We start from the raw sequence: 23,754 nt of genomic DNA, 5'->3' as shown, positions 1-23,754 counted from the left end.
ATGCGTGTTCCCTCCTTCCTCCAAGGTCAGCAGGCCGCACTCTGGTTTCTTGCTGGCACAGGCTGCATGCTGATTTTGGCAGCTCCCGTGCTGGCTGGAGCGCTGCAAACCCGAGGCCGTCCCCGCTGCCTGCTCATCTGCTTGGGCAGAGGCGAGCAGGCTGGCAGCAGCAGCCGCCTCCAGCACACGTTGCAGCACCGCTGCCTGCACGGAGGCTCTCCGTGCCCTTCACCCATCTCCTGGGCACAGAGCAAGGCTTACAGCCAACTCCATGGTTTCAACCTGATGCAAACATGGGCACGCGTGGAAGTATTTCAAACATGTAATTGGGATCCCGTGTATGCATCTCCGGTAACATCTCCAGAATAAGGACTGTATTATACCAGATCACACCCCTTGCCTCAGCCAACCAGCCCCCAACTGCACACAAACTCACTTTAAAACTCAAACATGCCAGATATTTCATTTATTTCAATTTCTTTTTCTCTCTTACTGATCTCTCTTACTGACTCTGCAAGGCCACATCTGATATAAATAATATCAGCATCCACCAAGTTATGGAAAAGGAAGCCAAAACCCCACAGACTCCGTCCCACTTTCACTTCTGTCAACGGCCGCCTCTTGCTGATTTCACAGCAGGAATCAATGACTCCTTTCCACTTCTTTATTATTATTTTTAAAACAACTTTTGGTAGAGGGCCAGCACTTGATGAAAAACAAGACAATCCCACCGGGTGCTGTTCATCCGTGTCCTGCCAGCATTCCTGGTGCTAACCGACCCACTGCTCCAGATTTACAACGCTTGTGCAAGCACATCACCGCGCTCACACCTGGAAGAGCGTGCTGCCTCTCCTGCGATCTTTGCTCTGCCCCTGCAACAATCACCGGACAGCATGCACCGGGAGTCTGACAGATCTGCTCTCCCGAAACAAAGCACCCCAAGCCACGTAGTAAAATCCTGGTGAAAGCTGTTGGAAACCCTTGCAAGAAGTGTAGCAGCAGCAGAGGGTGTATTTAGAAAGGCTAACTTTTGCCAAGGGAAATGAGCCTCCCCATGCGCCCTTTTTGATCAGCAGTGAAAGGGGAGGAGAGGGGAGGGCTGATGCAGGGCCATCCTTCCCTCTGAGTCACCCTCTGGGGACCCTCTTTCTCTCCATCAGCTACAGAGGGAGCTCACCTCCCTCAGACTCAGCTCCCTCAAAACCCACACTGTCCAGACACAGCTCAGGCTCTGACAAAAATAACTAGAACTACTGATGGAGAAAAAACATCTTTTGGGTCTGGTATTTATTGAGCAAAAGAGTGCAGGATACTTTCACCCTCTTGGCAACCCTGCCTTTGAGATTGCAGCAACTGATGCCAGCTTTGATGGAAAAATATGTTGCTGAGCCTCAAAAAGGGCAGGGCTAGCTTTTCCTTTGCTGCTCTGTGGGTCAAAGAGACAGATTCATAAATGGAAAAGCTTCTGTCATCTCACAATAGCAGTACACAGAGAGACTGCCTCTTGACAGGAAAAAAATAAAAGAAAGACTAAAAAAAAAAAAATAAAAGAAGACTACAAATAACATTGATATGTATCACACGTTTAAAATCAGTAATGAGAAGGGCAGAGGAGAGCTTATCCAGAGCCCCAAGTGCCAGCCAGTCTTACAGCACTTTGGCAGAGGCAACTCTGGAAAAACAAGGCAGGGATATTTGCTTTATGGCTTGCAGATTGTCTGCGTCAATGCAATCATACCTCAGTCATCTGCTTCAGCCGAGACCCAGAGACCAAATGGTTCCCGAGATGCTGAATTTGGACGTGCTCTTTGGGACTGCGTGCCTCGGGTCTGGGAGGGTAGCGCCTGGCTGCCCCACAGCCGCTGCATCTCACCAGAGAGTCCATCTCTCAATGACCACTGCTCAACCGAGCACAAGCTGTGCTTCTCCTCAGAGACAACTTTTGCTAACTATTACCTGTATCTCTTTGTACGTAAGCAAGTTGCCCACCCTACAATCTACTACAGTACCTACCAGGTGGCTCTCCAGAAGTGTATAACCCATGGTCATACTTCCCATCAGAAGTTTCAGGGACTTCACCTCCAGAACGGCAGTGTGAATTAAACCAAACAATCCATAGCAATGCCTAGCACGGAAAAAATCGCAACATCACCGCCACTGGCAATGAAGTGGGAGGACATAGGATGGGAAACTCCTTGCACTCTCAAAAAGGAGCTAGCGAGTCTGCTTGGTACAACGCATCTTCACCAGCAAGTAAATATTTTTGTCAAACTAACATACAGCTTTCCATCCCAAATGACTTCCCTGCTTCCTGCAGAAGTACCAGTTATCTAGCCTTCCAGATGTCCTCAAGCTGCTTCATGGCCACTTTTCAGAGCAAGCATGTGGAAAATGTAGAACTGTTCTCAAAATCAAGCTAACCATCTTACAGGAACTGCAGATGTGACTCCTAACATTCCTAACACAAACACTGCTTTCCCTAAGTGTATTTTGTAAGCAGTTACTTCATTGAAGTCAACCATGCAAAAAAATCCCCAAACTGCCAAACCAACACCCTTATGAGAATGATAGCTTTTAAAAAAAAAAAAAAAAAAAAAAAAAAAAAAGAGAGAGACCACCTGCCCAGCCAGTGTTTCTTCAGGACTTCTCTCTCCATGCTGTTACAGGGAATTTGCAAGCTTATTTCATAGCTCTGCAACACCTGGAGCATCTGCTGTGTATGGACCCACCCCACAGCGTCTCCGTGCTGCTGGGGCATTACAGGAGCCTGGGCCGTCGAAGACCTGGGGACACCACAACAGCCTCCCCGTAATGCATTACAAACTCCATTCTTGTTTGGGTTTAACGCTGAGAAGTGGGTGACGGCTTCACCAGTTTTGTCCCACTGCTGACTTTTTACAACTCAGCACTGCAGTAACAGCCTGAAATGGTGACCTGCTTCAAAGCATTAATATCGGAGACTGAGAAAGAGGGTTGGTACAGACAGACAGACAGCCAGCCCTGGCATAGTTTATATGGGATACGTTCAGGATCTTTACCCGACTGTGGACTGACAGCAATCCAGAGGGTTTTATGGTTTCCGTTCCTCTGACTGCTTAAAAAACGATGCGCTCCATCTTTTTTAAGACAACAGCTGATACGTTTCAAAGTTTCCTTTTCATTTCTATCATGAGAACAGAGAAGCAAAGGGTAAGGCTGCGTAAGGAAATACCGTTTCAGAGATAGACTAGCGCAAAACGAACATTGTTCTTTAAGATTTCAACGGGGATGACTCCCGACTCCAGGAGGAAAGACACCCCATTTACTAAAAAATACGCTGTTATGAGACTAAAGCTTTAGATTACAGGAGTCAAAGAAAAGCAATTTTTTTAACTGCACAATTTTTTTTTTTTACCTGTCTATTTCTAACCCTAAAAATCTATTAGATTTTTTTTTTCCCTAGACTCTAGGGCGTACGCTTTTCTCCAGGAGACTGAACCACTACCAAACCCACACTGCTATCCAAGGATCTTAACACGCTTTGCAAAAACATTAATTAAAACTCACACAGCAAGAGGAAGGTAGTAAGGCAGGATCTTTTGTTTCACAGCAAGGAAAACACCACCACCAAAAAAAAGGACAAAAAGATTTGACAACATACCAACCATCTCAAAGAAAACATGCTGCAGAGGACGGCAGAGGGGTGATGCTGGGAGGGCAGAGAGGTGGGTGAGGAAGAGTAAAACCCAGCATTTTATCTCATTTGAAAATGGAGATTTAAGAGCTGGTTTTCTTAATCCAGGCCCTCCTCTGCTTTCTCACCACACCTACACAATTGCTGCATCCAGATACACCATCCGAAACAAAGCAGTTGCTAATTATTGTATCTTATTATAAGGATGCCTCATCTGTACGTCTTTCAAGATTTACCACAGAGTCATTATTTCTCTCTGCAGTATGATTTCCCACTCAAATGTGGGAAAATGAAGGCAACAGCTATTTAAGTGCAATTTGCAACATGCTCTGTATGTATTCATCTCTTACTGTCTTGTGGGAACGTTTTCCTACATCGGGTACCTAATCCATAAATATACATCCATTTGCTTAACGTATTTGTGGACAAAAGAAAAGCACAACTAAAGCAACAATTTCATTTCTACTGAATAGCACACATTTATTACTTTATAATGCATAAACATCATTCCATCAAAGTGAACTAAGGTTAGGAAAGCCATCAATATACCCTTACCAACATGGCAGGGCTAGAAGGTAAAATAAAGGGGACTCGTTCACATTAGACATCATTTGCTGGTTTTGTAATTGTTATTTCCCTTAAAAATAACAACAAAAAGCAGTCTCTCGAGGAGCGGCGACTAATTGGTAGTTTTGCAGACAGAAAGAACAACTTGAAAAGCTGCGAGTTCAGCAGCAAACCAGCGATGCCTTCCCGAAGGCAGCAGGTCAGGGGACACTGCAATTCACCACACACCATGGCAGGTCTCCATCCAAACGGCTGGCACATGTCCTCAGCAGAGATCCTCTCCGTTTGAGCCACCCAGAGCTAGGACAGCATGGGGGCAGAAGGGAGGAGGAAAGCAAGGGAAACAGAGGACCAGAGCTGTTTAGGCTCTGTTTCTTAACATAAATAGTTCCATAGAAAAGATTTTACTGAACCAGAAAAACATAAGACTAAAAAGGAAACCTGAACCCCACCCCCCACACAGATTTTCAGTTCTTTGGACCCCAGTACATAACTGACACTGTGGCTGCTACTCAGGGGAGACACCATGGCATCCATGCAGGGAGCCATCCGCTGCCTGACACCAAAGGCACCTCCTCACAACAGAAACGTTCAGCCTTCACATCAGGTCTACAGACTGTACCACACAATCCATGTTTGTTATGGAAAAGAATGTTTTCAGATCAAATTTGTTTCCAAAACAAAGGAATTCACTTCCCAAAGCCTGCCAGGGGGAGGGAGGGACCACATTCCTTCCTCTGCTCTCAGGAAATTAAAGTTACCCGACTGCTGGGAAGGTGTTAAGAAGCCTCAGTCTCTTCCTGATGCCAATATTGAAAGGTGTCAAATGCCTTTACCTCACGCTGCCGTCAGAGGATGGTGAGGGAGCAGAGCACCACACATCCAAGTTCATGCAGAAAGTTTATTTTGTCTCCTCTGAACCAGAAACACTTCAGACCACTAATATATGCAGCTCCAAGTTATTTCCTCTTTAGCTTTTTTTCCCTTCAGCTACAAAGGAGCTGGTACTGTTGCTGAGTGATGGGTGCTTCTTAGTGCAGAGCTGGAGAGCCGTCCCTCTGAAGCCGTTGCTCCACAGCTGACGGACAGAACAACCCAGCCCATAGAAGACTTCCCTCACCCAGCAGCAACCTAAACTACAACCCATCGAACAGCAGCTACAGTATTGTCTCATGTGTCCAGAGAGGCCAGCTGTAGCTGAGGAAAGCCCCCAACTTCACCTAGTGGTTGAAAAAAGGTCAGTCAGCACTGGGGTTGTGCCAGGCATGGGGATGACCATGCCTCCACACCTTCCAAAGGAGACAGAGGTTATAGAAGTGCGCACCCTTCCCCTCAAGATATAGCAGCTCTTTTAGACTGTCTAGCCAAAAAGGAGCAAGTCACTCCTCCTCAGTAAAAGGCACTCTTTCTACAGGACTTTGTGGATGGAAATCCACGGCAAAGACAGCAAAAAAGAGAGATGTCCCTCTGGGAAGTACACTAGAAGGAAAGGAAAGACAATCATCCTTTTCTTAAACTATGATTCATATTATCTTTTCTTACAGGCTACATCATTTTCACACAATGATTCAGACTCTGACACAATGGGCAAGAAGCACCCCATCAGCATGGCAAAGGAAGCCTCTCCAACATGCTCATGAAAAGGGAACTGAGGTCTCCAAAAGGCCTAATATAATCAGAACTAATGCCTCTGGGAGTCCAGAAGAAAGCAAGAAGCAGCAAGTTTCTTGACTAACATGACAGTAAAGTGTTGATATTTAAGTTTTAGGCCCTGTTTAAGTTTCAGTTCTCACCTCACTTAGGCTTGTTTTGCACTAGTGTACAACAGGGCATAAGCATGAGCCACTATCCAAAATAATTCAACTTCATTTTTCCTGTTCACTAGTTGCCAAGATAAAGCAGGAGGTTCTCTACTGCTTCATTCTCCTATAAAGGGACCCGAAGCATATTTGGTGAGGATACGGGTGGTATGGTTTTTATCCCACACATTTGCAGTTGCTGGTGGTTTTTCTTCTGTGCTTTCTCAAAACGGCTGCGAGTCAGAATGAAAAGCATAAGTTTCTGAAGCTGCTGAGATTTTCATGGCACTTCACCAAAGGAAATAAATAAAAATAAAAACAAGCACTCCAAACATACCCTTCTCCTTGGCAAAAGCAAAGGCAGCTTCTCTGGAGACTCTCAGCTGTTGTCACTCCACAAAGCTTGCCTCGACAACACCATTAATAAGGTTATTACATTATTTAGTAACAACCCATGGCAATCCTCTACATCCCCTCCCCAGGAACACTTATGAAACAAAGAGTTGCTGCTGGATTCTCACACTTTAACACCAGTTTTGTACCTCACTTGACAGTCTCTGTAGTTTTGTGTGCCCACACATTAACACGCAGGCACACAAAGGAAGGAAGACAAAAGAGATGTACAAATGCAAGGGTTCAGTGGGCATAAATTGGCCATCAAGGTATTTAGGCTGGGAAAAGAAAGCTTTCCAGGCAAACTCGTCAGACTGTGGAGCAGCTTTCCAAGGGGAGCCATGGAGATGATCCAACTGGACACAAGGCAGCGCTGAGCCAGTCTATGAAAGGGATTAGATAACTGGCTGCATGTGATAACAGAGGACTATGTCTGATGAGCCAAGTAGTCCCTTACCATATGATGTTCCTTTGACAGAAGGAAGGCGATTACTTTAAGAAGTCACCACACTGTTAGCCATCCCATTCACTAAGCTTGCAGGGGCCTGAGTCTTATCATGAGGATACCAGAGATGTGGAAACCTCAACTGTACGGAACGCAAGCAGAGCTACAGCGATTGACACCAGCTGTTCAGTTGCAATGACCCAGTAATCATTGTGATTATGTGTCCCAGTTACTGGGGGACTCTGCTAGAGGGATTACCAGGTCGTGATCGTCACACTAAGCTCTACTCAAAAAAGCATTAAACATGAGGACTAAACGTTCAAAATAATTTCCTGCTCAAGTACCTCAATGTTTGGGAGCCCAAGAGAAGATAAGTCCTAATTGGCACAGAGCATTACCACATCAAGTGATTGCGTCAGGAATCCCACATCTCAAAAGCAGGCCCTGGGAGCACCATCTGGACTCGCTCAGAGCCTTGCAACTTTATCCAATTGAAAACTAAAGTCTTCTTCAAACGTAACTTGGGGGATGGCTACGCCATACTGAATTCCAGGACTCCTGCCTCCCCAGAAGCCTCCTCTGTGTCCTGGCAGAATTACCAGGGGGCCAATAACACACTGAACCACCACACTAAATCAAAGTCAGTAACCTCAAACTCTGGGCCATGGCAGGGAGGCATCTTTCATGATGATGCAAAACATCTCCCATGACTTTGGTATGGAAACAGCTCCCTTTTTCAAGCTTTCACAGGTGTTTTCTTCCTTAATCGTTTTTTAAAGAAGATATTGGATGTAAGATATGCCACCTATTAAAATATAAGCTTTGAAGGTAGAAAACACTTCTAGAAATTATCTTGGGAATCTTGCTGAACTTTATCATATTTGGAGTCAACATTCTTTCCATACAAGTGTGCACTTCATTACTTGGTAATGGAACAATAATTGCTCTTCAGTTATGCAAGATGCACCTCTAATTTGTAAGGGGTTTCTGAAGAGGTAATGACAGATGCTTAAAAAAATGAAATGTGAGAATATGAAACTTGTTATGTAAAAGATGATGGTACCCACGGAGTAGCGTGCCAGCTGGGTCACAGTCTCAGCTGGTATAAAGGAATGATGCGGATGTTCTGTCTTATGTATTCTTAAACACCGAACCTGGAGCCAAATTAATCATATTACTCTGTTCTTTAATCTGACTAAATCTCACAAATGAAGCACCGTCAGCGTAGGTCAACACCCAACATCCCTGCTTTCCTGACAGCTTCCTACACACTCTAGGTAAGGCTGCCAGCAATTCAGCAGAAGGCATTCTTCCCCTCTGAAATTATACTTCCTGATTATAAAACATGCGGAGTGTGAAATAAAGATATCAATCTATATCTTTTCTTGTTTCTAAAACTAGATTCAATATAAAACCTGCTAGGGACTATATTGTGAGGGACAATCTTGTGTTAAAAAGGATGATCTATCCAAATTTTCTCCATCCCCTTTTCTCCAACTTTGCTACTGTGAACAAGGGCTCAGTGCTGTATTTCGAAGACCACGTGTTCACTCACAGCCCTTCCAGACAAAATGTCAACTCCAGACTCTGAGCACTTGTGTTCGTTAATGCGCAGCAATGCTCATAAGATCGAGAGCAGCGCACCATCCAAATGTCATCTGTGTGTGCAGATGCAGTATCGAGTGCACCTCCTCCTATGACTAATTTTCCAATTAAGATTGAAACACTGTTGTGCTAGAAACACAACAAACACATGGGAAGATCTCATTCTTGCCCCAAAGGGATTTATCATCAAAGATACGCTAATTTTACTCTAATCTACTTGTTTTTACTCAGCCAAGTACCGACTTTTACGATAGGTAAATTTTGCAACGCAAAAATTAACTGTATTTTACTGTTTTGAAAGAGTTTAGCATGACGTCCACAGGAAAAAAAAATAAAAAAAGAAGATTGGCAAACACTTAGAAAGCTTGCTTCACCTATTCTGATCTCCATGTTGTTGCAGACATATTACTAGCAGGACCCAAGCTACCTAATCTGAGACTTGTTCCGATCCGAGTACATAAACTGCATCTCAACAGCGACTGCTGGGTAGACACACCCTGAGGAAGCCCAGCCTTTCAGTCTGTCTGGAAGAACAATAAAACAACTATCATTGACTACAAAACTTTCAGCTAGGAGAGCCCTGTTTAATCTAGTGGAAAAAGACATAATGAGATGCAGTGCTTGGAAGCTGAAATTAGGTAAATCAGGCTAGAAATAGGCACACATTTTTAACAGCGAGAACAGCATACTGCTGCAACCATTCACCTAAAGATATTTCAAAAAGTCCATCGCATTTAAAGTCAGGGCTGCTGACAGATGTGCACCACAGCTCAAAGAGAAATGCAGGCTTCATGCAGTAGTGCTTAGACAAAGCTCTGCCTCTTGCACCATGCTCCCGCTCAGATTAGATGATCATAAACGGTCCCTCCTGACCTTAAAAATCTACAATGACACTCCTAGTAACGGTAAAAACATCTTCAAGGAGTTGTAGCTCTGCACAACCCTGCACGACAGTTTTGCACCAATAGCCCGTGTCATTTCCATCCCGTACAAGCTGTCTAAGGGCCAGGGCCAGAGCCAGGCTGGACAGCTGGCATTCGGGTACCAAATTTAGTCCCCCGCTCCTGGCTTGGCAGCAGCTGAAAGAACTGTAAAAAACCCCTTCACATACCTTGATGAAGCCGCTTCCCCCCAAAACATCAGCTGCCTGACAGCATCAGGGACTTTGAAAAGACAGAAAAATGGGTCTAATTCGCATTTCCCAGCGGAGAGTTGCTACAGTGTGGTCTTTATAAAAATGGCACAGCAGGAACAACAAAAGATTCTCTCCTCCCCAAATAACTACGCAATTTTAAAATAGTTAATCCTGGAAACACTCTCAAAAGATTAGCCGTGACTCAACAAACTTTAAAGACGATCGTTTTTAATTTAATTTAAAGTTGAACATCCTTGTGTGATAATGGCAGAGATGAAGGACTATTAGGGAATAATCTTGTTTACGGATCAGTGAACTCAGAAAATTGCCAAGGCACTGTGAAACATATTCCTTATTCACACCTCATAATTAACTGAGTGCTCTGCAGAGACAGGGTGCTGCAATATTAAAGTCATCTTTGTTATTAGAAAGCTGCTCCTTTGGGCTGGGATGCCACTGAGAGGGTCTCACTCGGTTCCGGCATTTCCAAACTCCCGGGAGAAAGCACCTGCAATCCATCAAAACGGCAGACTCCCAAAGTGTACCAGAGGGCAGAGAAAGCCTTTGGTTTATGACAAAAGCATGGGTTGTGCAGAGAGAAAAACACCTCCCTCCTTCCCTAATGCCATCTGGGAGCGTTTCTCTTTTAAAGGCAATTGAAAGAAGAAAATACAGTTCTCTGAATTAATTCACATTGAAAGGTGCTTTCGATGGAGTCAAGAGGCCAAATCAGATCAAAGTAAATAATGCAACAAATAGTGACATGAAAGCCCTGGAATAGCAGCTATCATGGCTTGCACTGTCTGTATCTTCATAACAACAACAAATGTTGAAGCTTTCGACTTGTAGGAAAGGGGAGGGGGATAGGGAGCTCTATCTTTTCAGCAAATTTTAAGAGAGGAACTGTCAGTTTACTGGCAAAAATAGGAAGACTTTTGCTGAGGTAGATCTGCTGAAGATTTGGGAAATCCTGTATTAAGTCTCTGCCTTATGTCAGGTTTTGTTTGTGAATTCGGGCAAATGCTCAGACTTTCTGCCCTTTGGTTTAGAGAGGTAACGCTTCTCCCTGGCTGACGGAGCATAGACACTCGGACGGAGAGGACGCGCACACCCTGGGTCCCGGGCAGATGAGATAGCGGCTGCAGCCCCTTTGCACTGCAACTACACCACAGAGAAGAGAAAGCTGCTGAAGCCGATAAAAAGCAATGAGAAGGACTCAGTCTCGTGAGTGAGTGTCTGAGGAAGCCCATGAGCTTTGCCCAAGCCAGGTTACTTTGTGTTATTACTCATCCCCAAATAGCAGTTAAGAAAGGAAGGATATGTTGTAAACCCATATCTAGGTAACTGAGGCCCAGATACAGCAGCTACAGAGTTTGATGGCGTCATCTCTGGCCCTGAAATGGGCCAGGTCCGTCTTAGCTTAGTTCAGTGTCTTGCTCCAGCCTTTCCCCCGTAATGGGGAACAGGCCAGGCAGTCGCAGGATGGTCTTCAGCCAAAGCCAGCGCACAGAATTCAAAACACAGTAATAAAAGATACTTAGGTTTTCCATTTAGGTTTTTACTGTACATCTCAATTACCTACACAGACTGCAGTCAGAACAAAAGAATAAATAATAAAGAAAAAAAGGGTGGTGCCATAAATCAGAACTGAAAATGCAGCTTGTGAATAGCATAAGCATCCAGCACGTTTAGGAAGAAATGGAACAGAAACAACAAGCAATAATACACTGAACAAAAATCCAAGGTGTCCCTGCATCTGCAGTACGGCACGTTATTCCAAGATCTCCCCTTCCTCTGCCCAGTTTTCAAAGGATCTAATAGAGATCGAAGAGATACAGGAAAGGGTAATAAAGCTCATCAGACACATGGACTGGCTTTTGCATGAGGAGATATTCAACAGAACAGGGCTCTCCACCCTGGAAAGGGAATACATATAAAGATACTCTAAAATTATGAAGGGCTTGGGGAAGTGAACCAGAGAAATTACTTTCTGTTTCTTATCACACAAAGTCAAAGGGCTCCCAATGAAATTATCAGTTTTCAAGCAAAGGGAAAGATTTCTTCGTACGGCGCGTAATTAAATCACAGAACTCATTGAGACAAGATGTCCTCAAAGTTGGAGGAGAGAAGGGTTCTGAAAAGGGAATTAGGCAACTCCACAGAGGATAGGTCCACGGAGAGCCTTAAACACAGTGATCCAGATAAAGCATCCGGATCCATAGACTCTAAATCACTGACTGGCACATGTTCAGCATACACTGTGAGGAAAGATAACCCCGTACTGGCCCTGTTCCCATTCTTTTCTTCTCTGTAAGCATCTAGTAATGACCACAGTCAGAAAACACATACTAGGGCTAGATGGACCGCTGTTTTGATACGGTGTTCCCACAATGTTCTTCTATTATGTTGAATATACTGATATGAGTCCAATACACAAATCCTCATATAAAGTAAAAGGACTTCTATTTTTTTTTTCCTTCCCCTGAAGAAATATCATGCAAAAATTCCTATATTCATATTCCTGCATAGCATTAGACCAAGCGTATGAACAAACGCCTTTGGGGTGGAAAGTTATCCATCATCTCCAAAAGTTTATACAGGCAATGAAGGAATTTGGGTTTCCACACGGAGTAATTCCATAATGGAGATACCATTCAGGATCATAAGCAGGGTCATGATAGTGAATCCACAGTATGTCAGCCAAGATCAGCAAAAGAATGCTGACCTGTAACGGACAGATTAGAAAGACTGGCATTAGCAGCCACTTAGACCACAGACCAGGTGACAGCTTTCTAAAGATGAAAATTCCTGATGCTTGTACCAAAAACATTTGTACTCTAAGCAATTCATCTTTTGAAATAAATGCATGACATAATTAGCACTGGAGGGAATGGGGGAGAAGAGGGAGAAGAACAACAACAAATGAATTGAGCTTACTACCAGAATACAAAAGAAACATCTCTGCTTCAGACATTTACAGATAACTCACAGGCGCAGCAGTGATACAAGCTGCTGCCATGAGATTAGGCAGAGATTATGGTAAATGCAATTAAATCAAGCAATGTCAAAATATTGCAGGAGAACCCAAGGCCATCATTTTACAGCAGCTTTGTCTCTGCAGAAATTCCTAACGTGGTCTTGCAAGAACAATACGCGTAACAGTGTTATATGATCGGATAAAACTCCATTTTATGGGAGGGAAATAAAGGTAATGTTCCCTCTCCCTTCCACCCCTGACTGATAATTACTCCTTCCCTGAATTTTATTTTGAACAATCAATAAAGTCCTTGTCTCCATGGAAAACAGAGAAGAGACAGTTTTTCCTTCTAATTTTCCTCTTCTAAAATGAACACCCAGCATGTTTGTTGGCATCTTTCACAGATTAAAAGGAACTGTATTTTATTCCATAGTTCTTGTACTAGTACAACCAAAGTGCAACCATAGTTTCAAAGTACAAATTTTACGCTTAGTATTTCCTTACTCTACAGCTGATTTGCAAAGACAAGGAATTCATAGGTCACAAAAGGAGAGATTTGAGCAGACTTTCAGCCCCCAGCCTGAACAGAAGACCTACGGCAAACACGCTGCCAACCAAAGCTTTAAACGGAGGAACAACTGCATTATCCACACAGCATAAGAATGGTATTTTCTTAAGACAACCAAACCTAACTTTAAGAAAGGAGGTTAAAAAAGAAAAAAACAAAACCACAACAACCACCACAACACATTTCAGTGGAAGATTTTCATTTAAGCCACTCCATGATCAGTTGTGGCAGGTAATGAGAATTCATAAGGCAAAGCAGAGCATTGCCAGATGCTGCAAGACCTGTCCCACCTGAAAAGCAAACGCTCCACAGCAGCGCTCCAACAGCCCAAGCACAAACCTTGTCTTTCAAGGCTCACTTCAGCCAGTATCTGAATTTCAGCACGGATGTTTGGGAATGTGGAACACATTTACAAGAGTCCCTTCTGCGATGCAGCTTCCTGGACATTCACATTCTAGAAATTGCCTAAAAGAATAGCAACAAAAAAATCTGCATTTCAAAGATCTGCAGTCAGGAGAGAAATGTGCATTCCAGCATTTCCAAGCCAAGTAGAGGATTAAGGTTTCTAATGCACTAGTTGGAAAAGAATATTGGGATAACTGAATTAGAAATGTGAAAGTGGATTTACTACTCTAAAGAGGAAGATTAAGTTGAAGATTAAGTTTCTAGTCAGGGAAGGATCTATTCATCTTGGAAAGCATACAAGGAGGATGGCAGGAGTATTAGACATGCTAACAGATTTTGTCTTTTTAAACCAAATATTAAATCTCAACAGCTACTTCACATAGAAAAAAAAAAAAAAATCAAACTAACACTCATCACGCAACTGGAACCATCCACCTAAAGTCGTATTTGATGAGATGGGTGTCCTCATGGTTTTGAGCAAATGATTGCTTGTAACAGCCTGTGAAAACCTAAAGCCATGTAACTTAGCCCTGAGAGTCTGCTATCCTTCACTTAATATATGCTGTGATTACCAGGTTCACAGAGGAGACATGGACCAGCTCAGAAAGCATCAGTCATTAATGAGGTAGGTAGTTACAGCTGAATCCTTCACTCCTCAGAACAGCCTTAAAGTTTCCGCTAGATGTCCAAAAATGTGCCTGGAAGTCAAAGATGTGAGAGAGAAACTGTTCAATTAGATTAGCTCTGGGGAAATACCTGCAATAATCTGGGTATCATCTATCTTCAGGTGTTGTGGGGTTTTTTTATTTCCTGGGCAACTGAAATACCATTCTGTGTCAAACTAACCCAGATTTACTGCAAGGAAAATGACCTGGCAAGCCATTAAGGCTTTTCTGTTTCTCAGCCGCTGTTAATTCCTTGACACTGGTTTACAGGGCTTTCAGAGAAAGCCAATGAAAACGGGCACGCTGCTATTTCAAACGCTGGTTTAATGAGACTGCCATGAACTGTGAATAGAAAGGCAGTCCTCTCAAGTAAAGGGAATGAACAGAGTCTCCTGTGAGTCAGCTCTGGGACACACAGACTGCACCTACAAACTGGGGATTTCCAATTAGCAACACAGGGAACTGAAGATGCCGACATACAATGAAGTGACTGCAACTGCAGGGCTTAAATGCAACTCGCATTAATGAGAGAAAAAAACCCACTCCCTCTGCACATGAATGAATAAGCGATCAGCATCTTTCAGAAGATGAGGGGAAAAAAAAAAACACAACAACAAAAAAACCAAAACCAGCTGTTAACTTCTCCTCACGATTCTGTTTTGCGCAGTGTGGTTCTTTGTCCCAGGCACAGTTTCCACTTACGAATTCACAAAAATGGATTTTCATGGACTAAATGAAAGTCTAAAGGATCTTTAAAAGACTAAAAATTCCCTAAAAAAAAAAAAGGTGAAACACGTTAAGTCATCATCAGCTAAGAAAAATAACATCAGACTCAATCTTGCCTCTTTTTTCCTGACATTTAATGTACATGAAGCCAAACTACTTAAGTTTATTTGCTGCTTACTGAAATAAACAGGGCCTCTTGATACTGTCATATATTAGTAGACCAGGGGATATTATTTACTTTCCGCTTCCTTCTCAGAAGGATTTAAAAAGAGGGAGAGAGGTGTTTTTCTGTCCTGCAAGACAAAAACCATTATCCAGAATAGCAGCTAAAATGATCCAATGAAGGAAATAAAATTTAAAACCAAGCCTCTTCTATTCAAACAAGCGCATGCAGAAGTGCCTGCTTTTCCATACACAAATAAGCCAAGAGCGCAAGCAACTGTGGCTCTGCGCCACACCGAGCACCAGAGCAGAGCAGGCTCCTGGCTTTTGCCTGCCTCTCCATGCTCCCTCCTCCTCAGGCAACAAGCACAGGGAAAACTCCTCAGTTAGGTACAGGGTGGAGGAGAGCCGAACCCCCAAAGCAGGAGAAGAGAGGTCAAAAAGAAACTGAGCTTTGCAGCCCATGGAGCAGAAACCCATGCAGAGGGGAGGAGGAGATAAGCAAAGAGACAGCTAGTGCTGATAGCTGGAAAACCCTGGAGGGACCTTGCCCCCTCGTTGGGCAAAGCTCCCACAGCAGGAGACTGAAGCTGAAAGACAGGAGGAGTGGGGAGCACGTGGAGGATGCAACACGCAGTACAAGGACGTAAGTGGGGGCCCTTGAATTGGCTGGGCAAGGACTTTGGGGCTAGGAGTCTAGGAGGGACCCTGGGAGAGGGAGTTTATCACAGTAGCTTTTGAGGAAAGCAAGAAGATCCAAAAGGCAAAGCAACAAGATCCAAAAGGCAAAGCCTGAGGAGCAAAGATTAGAAGCAATTAAATGACTAAGGAGAAGAAAGCAAGGGAAGGGATGAGGGCAGACTGGAGTAGATGAGGCAGGACGACAAACTGGGGAGAGAGGAAGAAAGGGGCTGCCAGAAGAAGCTGCACATGCTGGGGTTTATTCCTCTCTGAGTCTGGAATGGAACATCATGTCATTGTGCCTCCTCTGTCAGCAAATATCTAAGGGGAAAAGTCCCCCATCTCTTAATACTGACTCCTATAGAGCACAATCTACTGCTGCCACCAGCTAGTCTGCTTGCTCAAGCAGCAGACGTCAATGAGGTGGATCCAAAGGTTTCAGTCCAACTGTTCACATCCATGTGGCTCCCCACTGCAAAATTTCTGGCTGTTCACTTTAATTGTTTTGAAAAGCAAGGAAATTACACATCCAGAAACTATGCCAAAAGTACTTTAAAAGATTACAGACTGAAGCAACAAACTGTGAGGAAATACCAGCACTTGGTAGTTTGTACACAGAGAAATTATCGAGAAGTTGTTAATCTGTCTCAAAGCAGGACTTGAATGACATGAAGAAAATAGGGCATGGGGCCATGCCCTGGACAAGGAAGAAACAAAATATTGAATAGTTGCAAATTAAGTGAGCACCATCCATTCTGGACAATGAATAGAGCAGGGATCATGCAGAAAAAAATGGTATGTGATAGTGTAATTAAAGTCTGTCATAATATAAACACACAACAGGGCCAAAATGAAATCAGGCCTTTCTTACCTGGTGAGTGCATAATTTTGCAGCCTAATGATGTCTAAACATGTCTTTTTGTGTGTGCATGCAACATTAGTCATCATCATACCAAAGCAGTGCTGTTTTTAAATAAACTTGAGTTAGCAAGCAGTGAGCTCTATTACTTGTATTGAAACAGCACTTGCAGATTTCAAAGATGAAGACACATAATGCCACAAGTATGCATAAGACAGACAGTCCTTGGCTTTTTTGGGGGGAGTCTTAAAACGACAGCCACATTGCACAAATGGAGGTGGAAAAGAAGCATGCATTACTGTGCCTCATCTTCCAGCACATGCCGTGGGAACAGAGAGATGTAATTATTTTCCCAAGATTACACAAGGGTTTTCTGGAAGACAGTCACAGGCCAGAGCGTGTAAATCCTTGGCTGAATCCAAGGCTTTAAGCATAGGGGCACCCACCCCTCACGTGTTTCTAGACTCTAGCGGAGTCTTCTGGTGGCCTCAGGTACCATCTCAGCATGACAATAAATATCATCGCTGACTGCAGGCAAAGGAGAACATTCATGTATTATTGCCAGCGAACATTTCCTAAAAAGACAGGACACAGACACAGCAGTAGCTAGAGCTATTGCTCAGACTCACAATGGAAAAATGGTCTAAAGAACTGAGTTCAGAGAATAGTAAACCACCGGCCAAATCCACCTCTGCAATACACCTCCCCAAAGGGGGCCGAACTTCATTCATAACTTAAGCTTACTAAATAGCAAGAATGGCAGAGCCTTAGCAAACCTGCTACAATTAAAAAAAGCCTGCAATACCATAGAAGCATCATCCCACAGTTACCAGGATAACAACGACACTTATCTAATCTATCATCTTTCAGCACACACTGTGTGTCCCAGGCCTTGGGACTCAGGGTCCTACCTGTCTTTTGGGGTGAAATTGTGTCGTCCTATTCTCAGCTTAATTTTAAACATCAGTACCCCCCCAAAAAAAATCAGCCTATGGCCAGCAACAATTCAGCACTTCCTTTTCTCTCCTTTCACACGGAGGCAATCCAACGCCAACCTTTGCTCAGAGCATCGCAGACTAGGAGTTTGCTCCTTTACTTTCAAAACCTCACAGCCCTGAGGAGATCACCAGTGAGAGAGGAAGGAAGGGAAAAGCCTAGGCTGGCGCCCTTGCTTAATGCTCCAGGTTACTCATTTTGCTTTCCTAAAGAAAATAATTTTGACTGCTAGACTCCCAGACCTTTTTCACCACAGGCTGAATCCCAAACCAGGCCCCTGTCCTGGAATTTCTCCACTAACTATTGCTGTGGTGTTTGCAAAGCCCTATATCCCTTCCTTGCTATTTTGCTGTCGCACAGCAAGGACCTTTTAGGCCAGTGACAAGCATTCAGGTTTTTCTTTTGTTGTATGTTTGCCCCTGACCAAAATAATACATTAATAATAGTTACTAATAATAGTTCTCAGAGGCATGCAATGCTTTTTACTGCTGTGCTTTGTGTATGAACACAACCAGTACTGACCTTCAGGGTGTGCGAGTGCAACTAAGCACAACTTCCTAAAGTTAAAGAAAGTTGTACCAAATCTAACAGAAAGTGTCTTCCTCGCACTTCTACAACCCAGGCAGTTTCATATGCTGAGCCACAGCTTCCTATGAAACTTCCTCTAACAAATTCAAGAAAAGGTAAAGTTTGCACACGTGAAATCCCGTATCTGGGCAACCAGTCACACAGTTCTGCCTATATCGGTTATGAATCTCGGAAGTAGCATTACACTGTGTGGCAAGGGGAAGTATTAGAAACGCAGCTGAGACTTCTGCTTTTTGAACAGGAATTTCATGTTAAAGCAGAAATGTGCTATACTGTCAAATTAGTTTAAAAAAAAAAAAAAATCATTGCTAGACAATAATTGGAAATAGAAGCACCCGGCGAGGAAAAGCCAAATCAACACCAAGCAATTGCTACGTAGTCACACGTTACGTGTGCCAACGCTTCCCCCCCCCGCCCCGCTCCCTCTGCTCTTCCTTCGTGTTGGAGAACAGCATCTGTTTCAGCTCAAACGCTGACCGCGCATGCTGCGCGGGGACTCAGGGAAGATACGCTATGACCTCAACATACTTTTCCTTGTAGTATATCAATCTTAGGGCCAGCGCAGCCATCCTTGGAATGCACCATTTTCTGCAGGGTGTTTCCATTTTCTTTCCCCTGCTACTGCAAAAGGAAACAACATTGCTGCTGGTTTAGTCATCAGATCGCATTTATCCCTGCTACAGCCTTAAGGATTTCATTGAATTTTGGATCAATGGGGGTTTGTGCCTGGATCCCACAGCGCTAACAAGTCGTGAGCTCCTTTACATCTCTGTGTACGCGCAAAAGAGAGTGAAGTGATGCTGTCGGGCACAGCTCCAGGTACACCTGCTGCTTCTCTCATTCTGCCACTTGGCAAAAAATTAAAAAAACAAAAATAAAAAAAAAAAACCAAACACAAAAAAATAACACAACAGCTCATGTACATGGAAAACGGCAGCACTAAACACCAGTCTATTGTCCATCCTAAGGGAAGAGTCTCACCAGCTGAATCACCAACAGCAGATGCAATAAAAATCAGTTTCTAGGTCACCAAGGAGAAACAGAGATTTCAGTTTCAAAAGTATGCAAGCTATTGACGAGTCTTGTTTTTCAAGAAGCTTAGACTGCAGGCCCACCACAGGCTCATTTACAAAGCTCAAACCCATCAGGGGGATTAGGTGGTATGAGGGTGTCCATGGGCTGGACAGCATTTAGTAATGCCGAGTGTGAGGCACATATGACGTGGCATGACTACAACTACATGTAGCCTTGGAATTTAAAACAAAACAAAACAAAAAAACCAAACAGATCTCGGGTTTCAGTGGGTTCAACAAATCAAAAAAAAAAAAAAAAAAAAGAGAATGAGTGACAATAACTACAGACACAACTTGCACAAGGGACTGTGACAGCTTGTTGTTTTACATACATCATCCTTGTCAAACATATTCACGGATCTAACAGAGTATCGCTGCGGTGAGCAATGAGGTGTTAACGCTGATATTGCTTTTTAATAGGACACGCATATGTATACTGCACCATCATAGTGAAAGCACTGAAGCTCTGGCCTTATCCCAAACAGAAGTACAAGCCTGACATGAAAGTTCCTGTCTGCCCTTCTCCATTTGTGTCACTCGGGAGGGCCCATATGGTCAGAAGCCTCTTTCAGGTCTTAAAACTCAAGGAGATGGATCACACTCATAAGAGACCCTAGTTACCTCGTTTCAACAGTATATGCCAGCATCCCCCAAAATTGCAATAAATCGTGGGGATAAAACCTACGATTTCACCCAGACTAACTCATTCCTTACTCCTGAAGGCACCCAGAACTGCAACCCACACATTCACTGGATAGCTGAAGATAAGAGCAAGTGACAATAAAGAACAGAAATCTCTCTGCACCGAGAATTTACATAACTAACTCCAGTTACTGCTAATTAGACTGATTCCCTCAACTCCTCCATTACATTTTCCTGCATTTTTCAGTTAGCTCTAGTAGCAAGATACATAATAAAATATTGTTAAATAGAAACCTAACTGATCACAAGTACTTCAAAGTACAGCTTAAGCAGTGCACAACTATTTTATTCTAATGAAGACCTTACAACTAGCAACCAGGTGCACTAGATAAGGTACCTGAAGCTACTTCACTGTGCCCAATCTGCCCTCTGACTTTGGAGTTTGAAATATTTAAAATCTTTTCCCCTCCCTTTTGCTATGGAAGAGACCTACATAAGTCAGAGAAACATTGATTACAGAGGAGAAATTATGTAATTAATTTTGTATATTTGACAGCAACTTCAATTTTTTTCCTTCTATCTTTTTTTCATCTATAGCAAGGATTTACTTTTTTTTTTTTTTTAAGATGGATTGTATTTTAATAGAGCAATTGCCTTGAGTGCTTCTTACTTCATAGCATATAATATGCCAATAGCACTAGAGAAAGACTGTGTACAGAAAGTATTTCAACTATTTTAATCTGGTCTGTGAGAGGAGTCAGCACATGGAAGTAAGGAGAAGACTGCAGTCATACAACCAGGTAGTGGTCCACAGACCTCCACGAGACATGGACATCATTCTGAGAGTCAGAGAGCTGCAATACATTTAATCTTGCCGTTCCATACTACTGCAAGCATGCTCCATGTGGTTGAGAATTGAGAAGATCTCTTGAAATGACAAATGCTGTAGCAGCACATTTATTTTTTCTAGTGAGTATCATTGACATTAGACAAGCAGGCACTGGTCAAATTGCCCAGGCTCTGTAAGGCTGTCATTCCATGCAACAAGAAGTTATCTGGCCTTATCCTGCCTTCAGACGAAACAGGAATCCAGAGCAAGGGAAAAAAATAGCAAAGAAGGTTTGCCAATAGCGTTTTAGAGAAGTTTCTTTCAAAGCAGCATCCATTAACCCATCCCAGGCTTCATCCCAAGGCTGTTGGGCACACCTCTCACACAAATGTGTGGCAGCAGGCTTCCCTCTCAGCCACTGGGACCAAGCCAGCTCTACTTTGGGCATCCCACAGCGAGCCATCACGCAACAGGTTGTTGCTAGTGTGTTGTACACTGTCAGTCACTTGAAAAGGGAAGCTGAGCGGCTTACACCGTGAGAGCCCCTTTTTAAAAACAAGAAAGCAGCTATGTACACGCAGAGCTTGATTTGCCATGTGCAGAAATCTTTTACAATACTTGAAGAGGCAGCTGCCGTAATGCAAATGCCAGTTGGCAGCATGGACAAGTTCCCTCTGAAGCCATCCCATGTGCACGGTCTCTCCAACACAACTTCTGCAGCCTCTCCTGAAGAGGTTGGAAAACCAGAGGCTTTCCCCTTAGTGTAAGAAAGGGACATTCCCAAAAGCAGGGGCAGAGGGAGGGCGTCTGGAAAAAGTGTAAAGCAAAGGAGGGGGAAAGGAGCAGTAGGAAGAAAGAAAGAAACAGGGGTAAAAGAAACAAGGAACAAGAAGATGGAGGACGACAGGATACATTTTTTATATTGATACCCTCTACCATAGTATCTGTCAGGGAAAAAGAAAACAAATCCAGGTATCAAAGAGAACAAAAGCATTGAGAGAAACTGGGAGAGAGCAAAGGCCAGGAATAGCAGCTACACCTGTGCCATGCTCAGGTTACTGCTCCCCACCAGGTCCTAAACTTTAGAGGCAAGATGTTAAACAAGGCTTTTGGACAGCCCGTTCTGGCCTGGCATATCAGAAGGAACCAGGGTCACCCACGCTTTTCAATTGTGCTGCTCATTTGGGGATACAGGAGAAGAAATAAATTCAAACAAACAACTTTAGAAGATGTTCCCAATGGCCAGAAGAGTCTCCGTGCCGGAGCAGCTAGCACTTACCCACTCTGACAAGCCTGGACTTCCATACCATTTTTGTGTCACAGATTCCCACAGAGAGGCAACACGACCAAACCCACTCCCTTCCTTGTTAAAAACAAAACCAAAAACCCAACCATCCCCAAGTCAGACCAATCAGACAAAACACCTGTAGGGCAGAAGCTCTCGCGTGGGTTGAACCATTTAAAGTACAGGTAGAGGAAACAGGCTTTGTGATCTGAGAAGTTACAGGTCTCATGTAACACCTATATGCCATCAATACTGATGCAGCAGGAAGATTAAAAAAAAAACAACCAACAACAAACAAACAGCTCCTACTGAACTAATTAAGGAGGGGTGTTATGTGGGAATAAAACTCTCCCTTTCCCAGGTTTCAGGAGTGCTCCATGGGGCCCATTCAGGTGCCAACCATTAAATGATCAGCGAACTGCAGCAGGTAATTCCTGATCTATTTAAGGAACAAAACACTTTTTCCAAGGAATAGGTAGTGCAGGGCAACTCATTATTACGGCTCTCCAAATTAAAATCATACTGTGAGTGTTTTGTAGTTAAAACCAAAAATCAGCCACAAAGGGCAAGTTGGGCAAGGGCTACCAGGGAGATTGCACAAAGGTCAAGGTTGAAAGGAAAAAACCCCAGACTCTGGCACAGATCCATGGGGTGGCTGCTGAGTCACACCCCCTTAAACACTCTTATAACTCAGTGCTGTTCCACAGGAATAAGGGCACCAAGTGCTGGTCTTGTGCCAGAGCGTGGCCCTGAGTTATGGGAGAGCCCTTCCTTCCCCAAGGAGGTGCACAATGAACGTGCTGAGAACTGCTGGACGCGACCCGTGAAAATCCTTCTGTTACTGCCTGAGCCCGGCTCTTACCATTATATGCACATTCTTGGGCATAAAGCAGATGTGGGTATCGCCTCTACTTCCATATATATACATAAATATGCATACACACACATCTACATGTATGTACATCCACGTGCAGAAATTATGCCTACAAACGTGTATATATAGATATATAGCAGTATCACGTAATATCCTGCTTGCACTGCACTCACCTCACTTCAGGCATTATTGTATACATGCACATATTCCCCCTCTTCACATTCAAACTAGCATTACAGTTTTGGCTTTCTCCATGGAGAAGCTGGGAAGGAGAGCATTGCCTACCAATATCATATGAGGATAGAAGGTCTCAGGACATGGACAATCCCCAGATATTCTTCTCTTCCCAAGCAGAAGAAATGCACTTTTCAATTCCCTCCTCTTTCTTCCCTTAACCCTCCTTCCAGCTCTCCTCTCTTCCCTCTTCAGCAGCACAAGAAAAATTACAGCACATTTCAGGATAAAAACGGCTAAAACAAAGTGAATGACTTGACATTTTAAGGTAGGATCAGCTGCAAACTAAACCACAACAGAGCGGCAGGTAGCCAGCAGTACCTCCGAATGGCCCACATGGCTTTGCTGGGCACAGAAAGGCCACCGCTCCGCTGCTCCGCAGGTGATGCCGGGTGGCAGGAGCTCCAGGTACCCCGGTGAGCAAAGCGATGCTTCCCGTTCTCCCGGCCCGCCGGAGGAACCTGCAGCGAGGCACAGGGAGAAGCTGTGGACTGCCGGGCAGGTCTCTGGTGGATCCCCCCATTTCTCCTGATTACACATGCAGAGAAAAGGGAAAAAAGAGGGGAAAGGGGA

General features: G+C 43.8%; 1 protein-coding gene across 2 annotated transcripts in view; it reads right to left on the bottom strand.

Moving 5' to 3' along the window:
• Window positions 1-23,754, bottom strand: part of TMTC1 (transmembrane O-mannosyltransferase targeting cadherins 1) — a 150,442-nt gene that overhangs the window by 107,872 nt on the left and 18,816 nt on the right. For both annotated transcript variants that reach the window (XM_087767160.1, XM_087767159.1), the window contains exon 5: window positions 23,503-23,709. In XM_087767160.1, coding sequence (XP_087623286.1) covers window positions 23,503-23,709 — 207 coding nt within the window. The remainder of the gene's footprint in view (window positions 1-23,502; window positions 23,710-23,754) is intronic.

Source organism: Nipponia nippon, unplaced genomic scaffold (genome assembly GCF_047370975.1).
Source record: "Nipponia nippon isolate SJK-2023a ecotype South Korea unplaced genomic scaffold, ASM4737097v1 scaffold_3, whole genome shotgun sequence".
Taxonomy (NCBI): Eukaryota; Metazoa; Chordata; class Aves; order Pelecaniformes; family Threskiornithidae; genus Nipponia; species Nipponia nippon.
This window is presented reverse-complemented; position numbering and strand designations above follow the sequence as displayed.